Source organism: Narcine bancroftii, chromosome 8 (genome assembly GCF_036971445.1).
Source record: "Narcine bancroftii isolate sNarBan1 chromosome 8, sNarBan1.hap1, whole genome shotgun sequence".
Classification (NCBI taxonomy): domain Eukaryota; kingdom Metazoa; phylum Chordata; class Chondrichthyes; order Torpediniformes; family Narcinidae; genus Narcine; species Narcine bancroftii.
This window is the reverse complement of record NC_091476.1, coordinates 66,127,048-66,141,703: the sequence shown is the minus strand read 5'-3', so window position 1 is coordinate 66,141,703 and position 14,656 is coordinate 66,127,048. Positions and strand designations below refer to the sequence as shown.

The window sequence follows — 14,656 nt, the reverse complement described above, 5'->3', positions numbered from 1 at the left end:
CCCTCGTTCTCCAAAGTGCGTGTTTACCGCTTGTGTATTGTGTGCGTGGGTTTATTTAGCATCTCAGCCCTGTGGCCCTGTGCACTTTGTCTGGTCTGGTCCGGACCGGTTCTTAACCTGTGGGACCCACACGAGGCCGACCAACAATCGCGGAACGAGTGGCTTTGCGGCCGGGTTTGCGGGTGTCAGGACGGTCAGTGCAGGAGTGGGTGGCATGGGGGAAACAGGGGGGCTGGGCAGAGAAGTGGCAAATGAAATGCAACTTTGAATAGTCTTGCACTTTGGTCAGGAAAGAAAATATCAGGGGGCTGACTGTTTTCTACGTGGGGAGAAAATTGAAAATAGCCAGATGCAAAGGGACCCAGGAGGCCCTCTGCAGGATTTACATTTAATTTGGTATAATATTCTCGGGTTCTTTTTAAAAACAAGTAGCAAGTGAGAATTTCAGTGCACAATGGCGCTGGTAATAAACTCTTCGCCCTCCTCCTTCCCAGTGTGGGGCGGGGGGGGGGGGGGGCACCCTGTCCACGAAACGGCAGAATTGTGAGTATGCAGCGGGGGTGGGGGGTGGGTTGAGATTGAGAGCTCTGTTTCCATGACGTTCTCAGTGCAGGACACCTCTGCGCGCAGCATCGGATATCACCTCTCCAGGGAAGACCCTCGGCATCTCAGAGTCCATGCACGCACACACACACACACATGGATACACACACACTCACAGTCTCTCACATACACACACGCATACACACTCAATACAAAAGCACATGTGTATACACACTCTCACAGACAGACACACACGCACACATACACAGACACACTCACATACAAAAGCACACGTGTATACACACACTCATAGACAGACACTCTATCACACACACACATGGATACACACACACTCACAGACAGACGCACACAGTCTCTCACACACACACAAAACAAACACACACACCAACACAGACACACACAGTCTCACACACACACATGTAAACACATGTGTACACATATACACACACACACACGCATGCGCATTACCTCCGGGGAGCCACAGGCTCCACCACTCGATACTGGTCCATGATCTTTTCCAGCAGTTTCTGTTTCTCTCTCCGCAGTTTGTTAAGCTTGTCCCTGGGGCAGCAGAGACAGCAGTGAGGTGCAGGGCGGAAACCCAAGGGGTGGGGAATACCCAAGCACAGATGTCGTCGGGACTGGCTCGGAGTCGGGAGAAGCGGCGATCCCAGGGTCTCATGGAGGGAGGGAGTGGTCACTCGGGGGGGGGGGGGAGGTGAGGTGAGGGAGGGGCATGTGGGAGTGTCGGAGGAGAGGGAGGTCAGTTGAAGAGTTCTGGGGGAGGGGTTCAGGTGGGATATTGTCAGAGGAGGGGAGGGAGTCGAGGGGGGGGTTTACACAACCAAGGATGGGGGAGTGATCATGCAGGGAGGGGTGGGAGGGGTTCGGGGTTTACCCCCCATGAGGAGGGTTGGAGAGGATGGGGTTTATCCCCCTCTGATGGGGGGGGAGGGATTGGGTGAGGGAGCGGGAACTGGGGCAGGAACTGGGGCAGGGGGGTGAGTGAGGGGGTTGGGGGCGTTGGGGATGAGAGAGAGGGAACGGGGTCTGGGGGAGGCAATGGAGGGGTCTGGGGAGGGTGATGGGACCAGGAGGAAGTTGGGATGAGGGAGGGGGTTTGAGGGGTGGGGTAAAAGGGAAGGGCCCAAGGGTGGAAGGGTGGGGGTGATGGAAAGGGGGTCCGGGGGAGGGTGGGACCAGGTAGCAGGTGGGGTCAGAGCGAGGGAGACGGGGGGTGGGGAACTCACGTGTACTGTCGCTGCTCCTCGTGATACAGGTCCCTGCTCTCGGCGCTCTTCTCCAGCAGGGCCCTGTTGTCATGGGTCAGGGCCTGGAGCTGCTGCATCAGGTGCCGGTTCTCTTCCTCCAGGTTCCCTTTCAGCTGTCCCAGGAGCTATGGGGGGCGGGGTGAATGGTGAATCATACCAGTCATTACCTACCCCCACCGACCTCGGGGCTGCCCTGACCGTCCCACAGCCCCCGCAGACCTCCCTTGTTCCTGCTGACCATCCCACACCCTTTGTGGTATGTGTGTCTGTACCATGGTGTGCGTGCACCTGTCTGTGAACGTGACCGATTTTGTGTGTGTGTGTGTGTGTGTGTGTGTGTGTGTGTGTGTGTGTGTGTGTGTGTGTGTGTGTGTGTGTGTGTGTGTGTGTGTGTGTGTGTGTGAGCGAGACAACTATGTTTCTGTCTGACTGTGAGGGTGTGTCTGTCCGACTGTAAATGGGTTGTTTGATTGTGAATGAGTGTCCGACTGTTATAGTGTTTGTGCTTGTGAATGTGTAGCTGTGAGTGAGCATGTCTGACTGTGAGTGTGTGTCTGACTGTGTTTACCTGTGTGTGTCTTTGTGTCAACCTGTGTATTTGACACTCCGTATGCATCCACTTGTATTTGCAACTCTTTCAGCATCTGTCATTGTCCGAGTGTATTTTATGTGTGTGTGTGTATTATGTATGTGCGTGTGTGTCTGTGTCTCTTTGTGCGCACATGTATGTGGGCATGTGTTTGTGTCTCTGTGTGTGCGCACGCATGTGCATGTACCTGTGTGTGCACGTATGTGTATGCGTGCATCTGTATTCATGCTTGTATGTGTGAGTGTATGTGTATTTCTGTGAGTGCATGCTGTGTCTGTGTGTGTATCTATGTGTTTGTGCATCTGTGCCCGTTTCCGTTGTGACTGCAGAGGGGTGCGTGCGTACCTCGCAGTGGCTGCTCAGCGTGGTCCAGCGCACATCTAGCTGCTGGTACTGCTCCTTCAGGACGCCGTGCTCGACCTCTGTGCGTGCCTTCTCCTGCTGCAAGGCCTGGAGCTGCCCCTTCAGTGCCTGCTGTTCCCCCTGCAGCTCCTCCCACTGCCGCTGCCCCTCCCCGTGGATCTGGCTCAGCCTGGGGAGAGAGAGAGGCACGCTGGCCATTGGGTAACACCGCCGAGAGACATGGGGGGGGGGGATGGGGTGAGGGGGAAAGAGGATGTGGAGCAAGGAAAGGGGGGGGGCAAGGGATGAGGGGCATGAAGTAAAATGGCAGGACAAGGGGTGAGCAGAAAAGGTGACGGGGCAGAGTGAGGTGTGAGAGGGCGTCCAACGAGGGACAGGGCAAGGGATTAGCATGAGGTGAGAGGGCAGAGCAAGGAGCGAGTGACGAGGAGTGAAGGGGAATGTGGGGCAAGGGGGTGCATTTCCTCCAAACACTGGGCTCACACCCTGTCACCCCACCACGTCTCCCGACCTCATTGGGCCCCTGTCCCAGGCCCTGTCCCCACTCTAGACCCCGTCCCCACTCTAGGCCCATGTCCCAGGCCCTTCCCCCGCTCTGGGCCCCTGTCCCAGGCCCTTCCCCCGCTCTGGGCCCCTGTCCCAGGCCCTTCCCCCGCTCTGGGCCCCTGTCCCAGGCCCTTCCCCCGCTCTGGGCCCCTGTCCCAGGCCCTGTCCCCGCTCTGGGCCTTTTACCTAGATCCTGTCCCCACAATGGGCCTTTGAGTCAGACAGCTACAGTTGAAGGGGTGGCTGTGGGTAAGGGGATGGGAGGCCTTTCCCATCTCCAGGGAGACAGAGAACATCGGCCCTGTGAACTGGATCGTCACCGAGAACACCATTGTTGGCGATAGGTGCATAGCTTTAATCCCCATCTCCACGTGTGGAGTTTTCATGTTCTCTCCTGTGGCTCGTCTCCCACCTCCCAGGTCAGTGAGTTAATTGGATGTTGAGAATTATATGATTAAAGGCAAAATGAATTATGGGGACAGCAGGAGTGGGACCATTCTGCTGTGAGCTAGCACACAGTTTGGGCCAAAGAGCCTCCTTCTGTGCTTTAAGATTCAAAGAGTACTGAAACAGCCCCTTCGGCCCATCTATTCTAGGATACCCACTACCCGACATTAATCCTGTCCTTGTAGGTATGTGAAACAAACGCAGACCCTGCTGAGAAATGTTCAGCCAGTCAGGCAGAGAAAGCAGTTAATCATTCAGGTCTGGGACCCCTTATGTCATTAAACTGCTCCTCTTCTCACCTGCTAAGTGTTTCCAGCAATTTCAACTTTTGTTTTGGAATTTCAGCATCTGCAATTTTTATTTTACTTTTATTTTGGAATTTCAGCATCTGCATCTTCAGGTTTTACTTTTTTTAATTTCAGAATTTCAGCACCTGCAGTTTTTACTTTTCTTTTATTTTGGAATTTCAGCATCTGCAGTTATTTATGTTTCTTTTGTTTTGAAATTTCAGAGTCTGCCGATTTTTATTTACTTTTGCTGGTGATTCCCTGTGTTGGGAATATGGAATACAAGGACTCAGGCAGGTCTCAGCTAGTGGGGAGTGGGGTGGGGATGGGAATGGGGGCATTGACGTTACCTGTTGTAATCTTCCTTCAGTTGCTGGTGGGCCTGGTACAAGTTCCGTTCTTTCCTGGTTTCCTCCTCCAGTCTATCTCGCATGGTCTTCAGGGCAGCCTCTAACTCCTTCAGCCGCACCTCCTCGGCTTGGAGCTGGTTGTACCTGGGCAACAATGGGGCTCAGCATGAGTGAGGGTGTGATGGGAATGGCCCATATTCCCTTCCTGTCCCGACATGGAGCCTAATACCCAGAGACAGGCTCCATCCTAGGCCCACGTCCCGACCCAAGGCCTCTGTCCACAGATACCGTCCCAACCATAGGCCCCTGTCCACAGATAATGTCCCAACCCTAAGCCCCTGTCCCAACCCAAGGCCTCTGTCCACAGAGAATGTCCCAAACCTCAGCCTCTATCTCCACCCTGAGCCCTTGTCCACAGAGACCACCCAACCCGAGGCCCCTGTCCACAGAGGTTATCCCGTTCTTAGGCCCTATCCACAAAGAATGTCCAAAACCTAGGCCTCTGTCTCGACCCTGGGCCCCTGTCCACAGAGACCATCCCGACCCTAGGCCCCTATCCACAGAGACTGTCCCAACCCTGGGCATTTGTCTCGACCCTGGGCCCCTGTCCACAGAATCCATCCCAACCCTGGGCCCCTGTCCTGACCCTAGGCCCCTGTCCTGACCCTAGGCCCCTGTCCTGACCCTAGGCCCCTGTCCTGACCCTAGGCCCCTGTCCTGACCCTAGGCCCCTGTCCTGACCCTAGGCCCCTGTCCTGACCCTAGGCCCCTGTCCTGACCCTAGGCCCCTGTCCTGACCCTAGGCCCCTGTCCTGACCCTAGGCCCCTGTCCTGACCCTAGGCCCCTGTCCTGACCCTAGGCCCCTGTCCTGACCCTAGGCCCCTGTCCTGACCCTAGGCCCCTGTCCTGACCCTAGGCCCCTGTCCTGACCCTAGGCTCCACCCTAGGCCCATGTCCCAATCCAAGGTCTCTGTCCACAGATAATGTCCCAACCCTAAGTCCCTGTCCCAACCCTGAGCCCTTGTCCACAGAGACCACCATCCCAACCCTAGGCCCCGGCCCCGACCCTAGGCCCCGGCCCTAGGCCCCGGCCCCGACCCTAGGCCCCGGCCCCGACCCTAGGCCCCGGCCCCGACCCTAGGCCCCGGCCCCGACCCTAGGCCCCGGCCCCGACCCTAGGCCCCGGCCCCGACCCTAGGCCCCGGCCCCGACCCCGACCCTAGGCCCCGGCCCCGACCCTAGGCCCCGACCCTAGGCCCCGGCCCCGACCCTAGGCCCCGGCCCCGACCCTAGGCCCCGGCCCCGACCCTAGGCCCCGGCCCCGACCCCGACCCTAGGCCCCGGCCCTAGGCCCCGGCCCTAGGCCCCGGCCCCGACCCCAGGCCCCGGCCCTAGGCCCCGACCCCAGGCCCCGGCCCCGACCCTAGGCCCCGGCCCCGACCCCAGGCCCCGGTCCAGAGACCATCCCAACCCTAGGCCTTTGTCCCGGCGCAAGATCCCTGTTTACAGAAACTGTCCCAACCCTAGGCCTTTGTCTCGACCCTGGGGGCCTGTGCAGAGATTGTCCTGGCCCTAGTCCATAGAGACCATACCAACCCTAGGCCTCTGTCCTGGCCCAAGATCCCTGTTCACAGAGATTGTCCCGACCCTATAATTGAGGCCACATTCACCTTCAGCTGGAAGCTCGTTCCACTCCTCATGTTCACCCTTAACCCATGTCCTCTGGTTTGTATCTCATCTATCCTCAGAGGGAAACGCCTGTCTGTCCCCCTCACAATTTTAAACACCTCTATCAAATCTCCCCTCATTCTTCTCCGCTCCAGGGAATCAAGTTTAACCTTTCTCTGTAACTCATTTTCTGAAGTCCGCGCAACATCCTAGTAAATTCTTCTCTCTAGCTATCTAATATCATTATCACTCAAGCACGTGAGACCATTCAACCCCTCAAGCCGGAGCCGAGATCCCTTCCTCTGATCAGATTCAGAGTTACTGTTAGAGAACATAAACAACATCACATACAATCCTGAAGTTCTTTTTCCTGCAGGCGCGGCAGAATGGGCACTCAGTGATAGTGCAAAGAATTGTACCTGTGGGGGTCCAAATCCATACATCACTGCGCAGGTTGATAGGAGGGTTAAAAAGGCCTGTGGGATGCTGGGCTTCATTAGTCGGGGGATTGAGTTCAGGGTTCGGGAGGCCGTGTTGCAACTCTACAAATCTCTGGTGAGACCCCACTTACTGTGTTCAGTTCTGGTCACCTCATTACAGGAAGGTCGTGGAAGCTACGGAGAGGAGATTCACCAGGATGTGGTCTGGATTGGGGCAAGGTTGGCAGAGCTGGGACTTTTCTCTTTGGAGCGCAGAAGGGTGAGAGGGGACTTGATCGAGGCCGACAAGATTCTGAGGCATAGACGGGGTGGACGGCCGGTGCCAGTTTCCCAGGGTAGGATCAGCAAACTCCAAGGGACATCAGTACAAAGTGAAGGGAGGAAGGATCAGGGGTAGGTTTTTTTTAAAAAGAGTTGCGGGGGCCTGGAATGCCTTGCCTGGGGGTGGTAGTGGAGGCTGGAATATTAGGGGCATTTAAGAGACTCAGGCATATGGATGGAAGAAACATATAAGGTTACGGGGTAGGGAGGGTTTAGGAATATATGGGTCAGCACAACATTGAGGGCTGAAGGGCCTGCACTGTGCTGTATTGTTCTTTTCTATGTAAACAAACTGACTGCAATGAGATTAGAAATCTCTCTGAGTGTTAATTACAGCCCCTCTAGAAACACGCGTCTCTGGAAAGAAATGGGCCCTTCGGCCCATCAAGTCCATGTCGGCCCTGATCCACCTCGGGTTTTTCGTGGTCCTCACCTCCCTTCCAGCTCCCTGTGCTCCGCTTCCAGGTCTTTGGAGTGGCTCTTCAGCGCCCGGTGCTTCTGGACCAAGGCCTCCAGCTCAGCCCCCTGCCGCTCATGCAGGATGGCCAGTTGGGCATGATCCCTCATCAGCACCTCCAGCTGGCTCACCACCTGGCTGCGCTCCTGGCCCAGGGACGCCGCCTCGGCCTCCAGCGAGGCCTGTCGGGCCTGCTGCTGCCTGACCTCCGCCGCCAGGCCCTCATTCTTCATGCTCAGCCCGGTGTTCTCCACCTGGGGCCGGGGGAGGGTCCGGTTAACAATGGTGGGTGGGGTGGGGTGGGGGGGATCTCAGGTAGGCCAGACACCTACAGCTGCCATAATCGGCCGAACTACACACCAGCTCTGAGGGACTTCCTCCCTTTCCCACCCCTCCCTCCCTCCTCACTCCCTCCCTCTCCCCCTCCTCACTCCTCTCTCACCCTACCCTCCCTCCCCACTCCCTTCATTCCCTCCTCTCCCCTTATTACTCCCGCCTCACCCACCTTCTCACCCCTCCCTCCCTCTTTCCTCCTCTCCTCCCCTCTTTCTCCACCTCCTCACTCCCCTCCTCTTTCCTCAACCTCATTCTCCTTCCTCTGTAACTCCATCTCCCTCCCCCCTTTCCCCGCCCTCTTTCGCCAGATCCTTTCTCCCTCTCCCCTCCATTCTTTCCCCCTCCCCTCTCTCCCCTTCCCCTCCCACTCCCTCTCTCTATACCCCTCCTCTATCTCTCTCTCATTCCACCCTCCTTTCGCCGTCTCTCCCCTCCAACTCACCCTCTCTCTACCCACCCCAGAGAGGGATTGGTAGCGGACTTTTGAGGATGGATGGTTAGCTAGGGTGTGGAGGGTAGTGAGCACAGAGTGAACGGACAGGGAACGGGAGTTTGGGAGGGGACTGAGGGCTGATTTCCCAGGGAGATGAGAGGTGGGGGTGAGTTCCCAGAAGGAGGCGATGGGGGTGGGTGGGGTGGGGCTGTGTGATCCTGGGGAGGGGACAGGGTATGGGATTTGGCAGGGATGGAATACATTTTGGGATGGGTTTCAGAGGGGACGGGGTGAGTTCCTGGAGAAGGGATGTGGGGGTGAGTTCCCAGGGAGTGGGTGGGAGGTGGAGAGGGGACTGGGTTTGAAGAGGAGAGTGTGAGTTCTGGGGTGGGGTTCGGAGGGGACAGGGTAAATTCCAGGGTGGAGTTCAGAGGGGACAGGGTGTGTTCCCGAGTTGGGGTTTGGAGGGGACAGGGTAAATTCCAGGGTGGAGTTCAGAGGGGACAGGGTGTGTTCCCGAGTTGGGGTTTGGAGGGGACGGGGGTGAGTCACTGGGCTGGGTTTCGGAAGGGACGGGGGTGAGGTCCCAGTGTGGGGTACAGAGGAGATGGGGGTGAGACCTCAGGTTGGAGTTCAGAGGAGACGGGGCTGAGACCCCAGGGTGAGGTTTGAAGGGGAAGGGGGTGAGACCCTGTGGTGGATTTTGAAGGGGACGGGGTGAGACCCCGGGGTGAGGTTCAGAGGGGACAGGGGTGAGGTTTCGCGGGGATGGGGTGAGGCTCGGAGGGGACAGGGGTGAGACCCTGGGGTGAGATTGGAGGGAATGAGGGCAAGACCCTGGGGTGGATTTTGGAGGGGTCGGGGGTGAGGTTCGGAGGGGATGGGAGTGAGGCTCGGAGGGGATAGGGATGAGACCCCGGGGTGAGGTTAGAGGCGATAAGGGCGAGACCCTGGGGTGGATTTTGGAGGGGATGGGGGTGAGACCCCGGGGTGAGGTTCAGAGGGAACAGGGGTGAGATTTCGAGGGGACGGGGTGAATCTCGGAGGGGACAGGGGTGAGATCCTGGGGTGAGGTTGGAGGGGACAGGGATGAAGTTTCGAGGGGACGGAGTGAGACCCCGGGGTGAGGTTCGGAGGGGATGGGGGTGAAATCCTAGGGTGTTTGGAGGGGATGGGGTGAGACCCTGGGGTGGGGGTGTGTGTGAGACTGACCTGCAGCCGGGTGTTCAGTGTCTGCAAGCCGCTGACCTGCTCCTGCAGGGCGATGCAGTGTTTCTGCAGCATTGCCACCTGCACCTGCAGCCCCTCTGTCTGCAACTCCAGCTGGTGGCTGCAGCCGCTCAGCGCCGCCTTCTCTGCCAGGAGTGTGGCATTCTGGGAGAGGCACAGGGGTCAGGGGGCATCGTACTCACATGCAGGGACACGCAGAGACACACACGCAAGCAAACACACACATAGGGACACACGCACACACATGCAGAGGCACATATACAGACACGCAGAGATACGCACACATGCCCGGAGACGCAGAGACACACACGCAAGCAAACACACACATAGGGACACACGCACAGACATGCAGAGGCACATATACAGACACGCAGAGATACGCACACATGCCCGGAGACGCACAGACACACGTGGATGGTTAGCATTGCCTGAGTAGGCTGGAGCGGGCAAGGCTACCAGCCACCATGCTGTCAATCGAAAGTGTCCTGGCCGGCTGCATCACCGTGTGGAGATGGACGCTGCAGAGAAATGAATCGGAGGTCAAGCCACAGGTCCGTGAGAGCAGTAGAGAGGATCGCTGGGGTCTCCCTCCTCCCCATTGGCATGAGCAACCGGGATCGATGTCTGAAGAGGGCGTGCAAAATCACCGAGGATCTGACCCCACACACGGCTGCTCCCGTCTGGGGAAGAGATCCAGGAGGATCAGAGGCAGCTCTGCCAGGCCAAGGAACAGCTTCTTTCCCCGGACAGGGAGAGGGTTGAACAACCAAAGGAACCATTCACTTTAACCATCCGAGACTCTCGTATTCACAGAACGATGTTTGTTTATTTGTACAGATGAAGACTTGTCGTGCATGTGTAACGTTGGCCTGTACGTGTGTTACGTCTGGACGTACATCTGCATGCTTTGCACCGAGAACCGGAGAATGCTGTTCCGTTGGGTTGGACTTGCACGACCGGTTGGTTGACTTACACAGACGCACACACGCAGAGACATACGGAGATGCGGACACACTGACAACGCATAGCGAGATGTGCATTAACGTGAACAAGGTGGATTCCAATCCTACCTCAAACCCTTGAGCACATGATCCAGGTGGTTATTATTCCTGTTATCCCAAGGTAGCTGCTCCTTTGGGACCGTCCCAGGGACTGATGGGACCTGTTGCCGGGTAACCACCTTAGGGACTGATGGGACCTGTTGTCGTGTTACCACCCCAGGGATTGATGGGACCCATTGCCAGGTAACCGTCCCAGGGATTAATGGGTCCCGTTGCCGAGTTACCACCCCAGGAATTGATGGGACCCATTGCCGTGTTACCACCCTAGGGACTCATGGGACCTGTTGCCATGTAACCATCCCAGTGATTGATGGGACCTCTTGCCATGTAATAGTGACTTATGGGACCCGTTGCCAGGTAACCCTGCCATTGATTGATTGATGGGACCATTGCTAGGTAACCCTCCCAGTGACTGATGGGACCTGTTGCTGGGTAATCCACCCAGTGACTGATGGGACCCGTTGCCATGTAACAGTGACTTATGGGACCCATTGCCATGTAACCAGTGACTTATGGGACCCGTTGCCAGGTAATCCTGCCATTGATTGATGGGACCCGTTGCTAGGTAACCCTCCCAGTGACTGATGGTATCCGTTGCTGGGTAACCCTCCCAGTGACTGATGGTACCCATTTCCCGGTAACCGCCCCAGTGACTGATGGGACAATGTCTTGGTGTTATTCCCCCTTCCACTGCCTGGGATGCCCCATTCTCTGTTTGGAGAGAGGAGCTTCCCTGAACTCCACTTACCTTCCTCTCTACCTCAATCAACCGCTCGCTGAATGTGTCCTGCACGAGCCGCCCATGGTCCCTCTTGGTCTCCTCACCTTCACTCCCTGCATCCGCCATCTTGTTGATGACATCATCCTCAGGTTGCGGCAGTTCCAGGGTCTCCTTCAACTGGGACGGTCAGAGAGCAGGGAATGGGACACAGTTCATGGAGTTGGATGGGGGAGGGGGAGGAGGGAGGGAGCTCAGCGCTGTGGGGAGGGAGTTCAGTGCTGGGGGAAGGATCTCAGGACTGGAGGGAGGTGGGGATGAAGGGGAGGGATTGAGAGAGGAATGGAGTGGAGGGAAGGAGGGGAGACCCAGCGGTCCACACCCACACCCCTCGGCCGACTGCCCACTGACCTGCACTAACTGCTCAGAGAGGGCATGGTTCTCCACCTCCACTCTCCCCAGCTCCCTCCTCAGGCTGTCAATGTGGGCCTCCTTCATCTGTATGGCCTCCTTAAACGTGGCATCCAGTCTAATCTCCAGTAGCTCGTAACTACGGAACATGGGGAGGGAGAGAGAGAAAGGGCAGAGGGGGTGTGGGTGGGAGTGGGGACAGGGAAATGAGATAGCAGAGAGAAGGAGGGGGAGGGAGAGAGAGAAAAAGGGCAGAGAGGGTGTGGGTGGGAGTGGGGACAGGAAATGAGAGAGGGAGGGGGAGGGAGAGAAAGGGAGGGAGAGAAAGGGAGGGAGAGAAAGGGAGGGAGAGAAAGGGAGGGAGAGAAAGGGAGGGAGAGAAAGGGAGGGAGAGAAAGGGAGGGAGAGAAAGGGAGGGAGAGAAAGGGAGGGAGAGAAAGGGAGGGAGAGAAAGGGAGGGAGAGAAAGGGAGGGAGAGAAAGGGAGGGAGAGAAAGGGAGGGAGAGAAAGGGAGGGAGAGAAAGGGAGGAAGGGAAGCACATCCATTACATGGGTCTACATGCAAATCACGGGACACTGTCTCTGTTGTACCCCAGTCCACTCTAGCACCAGGAAAGGCTCACAGGGCGTGTGCAGGCCTGTGTCTGTGGGTGTTCGTGGGGGGTGGGTAATGATGCTGAGCAGGTGTATGATAGGCCAAAGGGCCTTGTTCCTCCACACCAATAATCAAACTGGTCCCTGGCATGGATTTCGTGGCCACCTCTACCATCGTACGGGATGGGGAGGGAGAGAGGGGACGGGGAGTGGAAAGGGGTGTGGGGAAAAAGGGAGGAGAGGGTTGGAGATGGGGACAGGGACGGGGAGTGCAGATGGGGACAGGGAGCTGGGCTGGGGAGCGGGGCTGGGGAGCGGGGCCGGGGAGCGGGGCCGGGGAGCGGGGCCGGGGAGCGGGGCCGGGGAGCGGGGCCGGGGAGCGGGGCCGGGGAGCGGGGCCGGGGAGCGGGGCCGGGGAGCGGGGCCGGGGAGCGGGGCCGGGGAGCGGGGCCGGGGAGCGGGGCCGGGGAGCGGGGCCGGGGAGCGGGGCCGGGGAGCGGGGCCGGGGAGCGGGGCCGGGGAGCGGGGCCGGGGAGCGGGGCCGGGGACAGGGACGGGGAGAGCCAGGCCACAGATTCCCACCACTTGCCTGGGCTGGTGAGGGGGTTCCTCTTGCGATGGTGTCTCTGTGGTTGGTGCCAGCCTCTGCAGCCAGCGGCTCAGCTTCTCCAGGTGCCCCACAAGCTGCCCACTCTTCACCTGTTCACACGTCAGGTCCTGGGGGGGGGGGGGGGTAAAAGAGAGACTCGTCTGCAGGCCCATCTACTCACACCCAGAGTCCATGACTGACCCTGTGATGAGTTAAGGCCAGACCGTCTGGACCCGTATCAACCGGATCTTTGGACTGACTGGACATGCATCACATAAACACACACACACAAGACCGTCTCCCCGAGGTCCTCCCATTTCCCCCAGGTCCTCCCTCCCAACCTTCCCCAGCCCCACGTACCTCGCGCAGTGCAGCCAGAGCCTTCTGTTCAGAGGTAAGCCGCCTGGCCAGCTCACCCCTCTCCCCCTCCAGCTCGCCGACCCTGGCCACCTCCATCCGCAGCCTGCGGTTCTCCCCGTCCAGGACAGCCAGCCTCTCCCGCTCAGCGTTCAGGCTCCGCTCCCCGGCCTCAGCCCGGTGCCTCAGCCTCCTGTTCTCCTTCTCCAGCTGCCTCCTGTCGCCGTCGGCCCAGCGCAGGGCCTCCACCGCGGACTCCTTCTCCCGCTCCGCAGCCTCCCTCCTCTCATCCACCTCCCTCCGCCACCGCCGGCCCGCCTCCTCCACCTCGGAAGCCCGGGCCTGGGCCTTCTCCAGGGCTTCAGCCTGGCTCTGGCACTCCAACCTCAGCCTGCGACAGGCCTCCTCCTCAATCCGCCGATCCTCTTCAGACTTGGAGGCCCGGGCCAGGGCCTTCTCCAGGGCTTCAGCCTGGCTCTGGCACTCCAACCTCAGCCTGCAGCAGGCCTCCTCCAGGCTCTCGGTTTCCTCCTCTGTCCCCCTTGGCAGCCGACACTCCTCTGCCTCCTGGTTCGGCTGAGCTGGCCGGCCGTCCTCCTCCAGTGCCTCCGGGCCGCTCTGCCTCACCTTCCCCTCGGCTGGGGTACCTGGCGGGAGGCGGTCCGTCCCCTCCTCCACCTCCTGGCCCTTGGGTTCCAGATGGTGGATGCGGCGCCTCAGGAGGGAGAGGTCCTGCTCCACCTGTTGGACCTGCCAGCGGGGAAAGGGGTCCTGGTCAGCCAGAGGGACTGTCGGGCACACCAACCCCCGCCCCCCACTGTCCCATCAGGAGAGGCCCGCTCCTGTCAGCACAGGTCAGGGAAAGGGCTGGAGCTGGGGGGGGGTGGGGGGAGCTGCAGAGGGAGAACCTCAGGAATAGCGGAGAGGAAGGAAAGAGAGGAGGGCCTCCTCAGAAGGGCTGGTGAGGAGGGAGCGCCCTGGGAGGGAACAGTGTGGAGGGGACGAAGAGGGGAGGGGAGGGGTTGAGCGAAGGTGATAGAGGAGGAGGGGAGGTGAGGAGGGAGGGGTCCTCAGAAGAGGCAGTGAGGACCGGACATCTTGAGAGGGAGCGACAAGGAGGGAGAACCTATCTACTGCGAGTTCATTTAACGTACACAGATGTTCCTCAGCGATCCATTCCCCAGTGAAGGTCAGTGTGTATGGGACCCGTCCCCTCCAGTGAGGGTCAGTGTGTGTGGGACCCGTGCCTCCAGTGAGGGTCAGTGTGTGTGGGACCCATCCCCCAGTAAGGGTCACTGTGAGGGACCTGCCCCCAATGAGGATTAGTGTGTGTGGGACCCGCCCCCCAGTAAGGGTCAGTGTGTGGGACCCATCCCTCCAGTAAGGGTTAGTGTGTGTGGGACCCGTCCCCCCACTGAGGGTCAGTGTGGGTCCCATCCCCCAGTAAAGGTCAGTGTGAGGGACCTGTCCCCCAATGAGAATCAGTGTGGGACCCATTCCCCCCAGTGACCCTTACCCCCCCAGTGAGGGTCAGTGTGTAGGACCTGTCCCCCAGTGAGGATCAGTGTGTGTGGGACCCATCCCCCGCAGTGAGGATCATTGTGTGTGGGACCCATTCCCCCC

The 14,656-nt window shown here is 58.9% G+C and overlaps 1 protein-coding gene across 10 annotated transcripts in view; it reads right to left on the bottom strand.

The window, feature by feature from the left end:
* Positions 1-14,656, bottom strand: part of LOC138740799 (girdin-like) — a 54,792-nt gene that overhangs the window by 10,990 nt on the left and 29,146 nt on the right. For all 10 annotated transcript variants that reach the window (XM_069893909.1, XM_069893911.1, XM_069893910.1 and 7 more), the window contains 10 exons: positions 13,037-13,783; positions 12,677-12,804; positions 11,494-11,632; positions 11,113-11,262; positions 9,286-9,447; positions 7,281-7,558; positions 4,418-4,561; positions 2,770-2,956; positions 1,815-1,960; positions 1,033-1,125 (listed from right to left, as the gene is read on the bottom strand). In XM_069893909.1, coding sequence (XP_069750010.1) covers positions 1,033-1,125; positions 1,815-1,960; positions 2,770-2,956; positions 4,418-4,561; positions 7,281-7,558; positions 9,286-9,447; positions 11,113-11,262; positions 11,494-11,632; positions 12,677-12,804; positions 13,037-13,783 — 2,174 coding nt within the window. The remainder of the gene's footprint in view (positions 1-1,032; positions 1,126-1,814; positions 1,961-2,769; positions 2,957-4,417; positions 4,562-7,280; positions 7,559-9,285; positions 9,448-11,112; positions 11,263-11,493; positions 11,633-12,676; positions 12,805-13,036; positions 13,784-14,656) is intronic.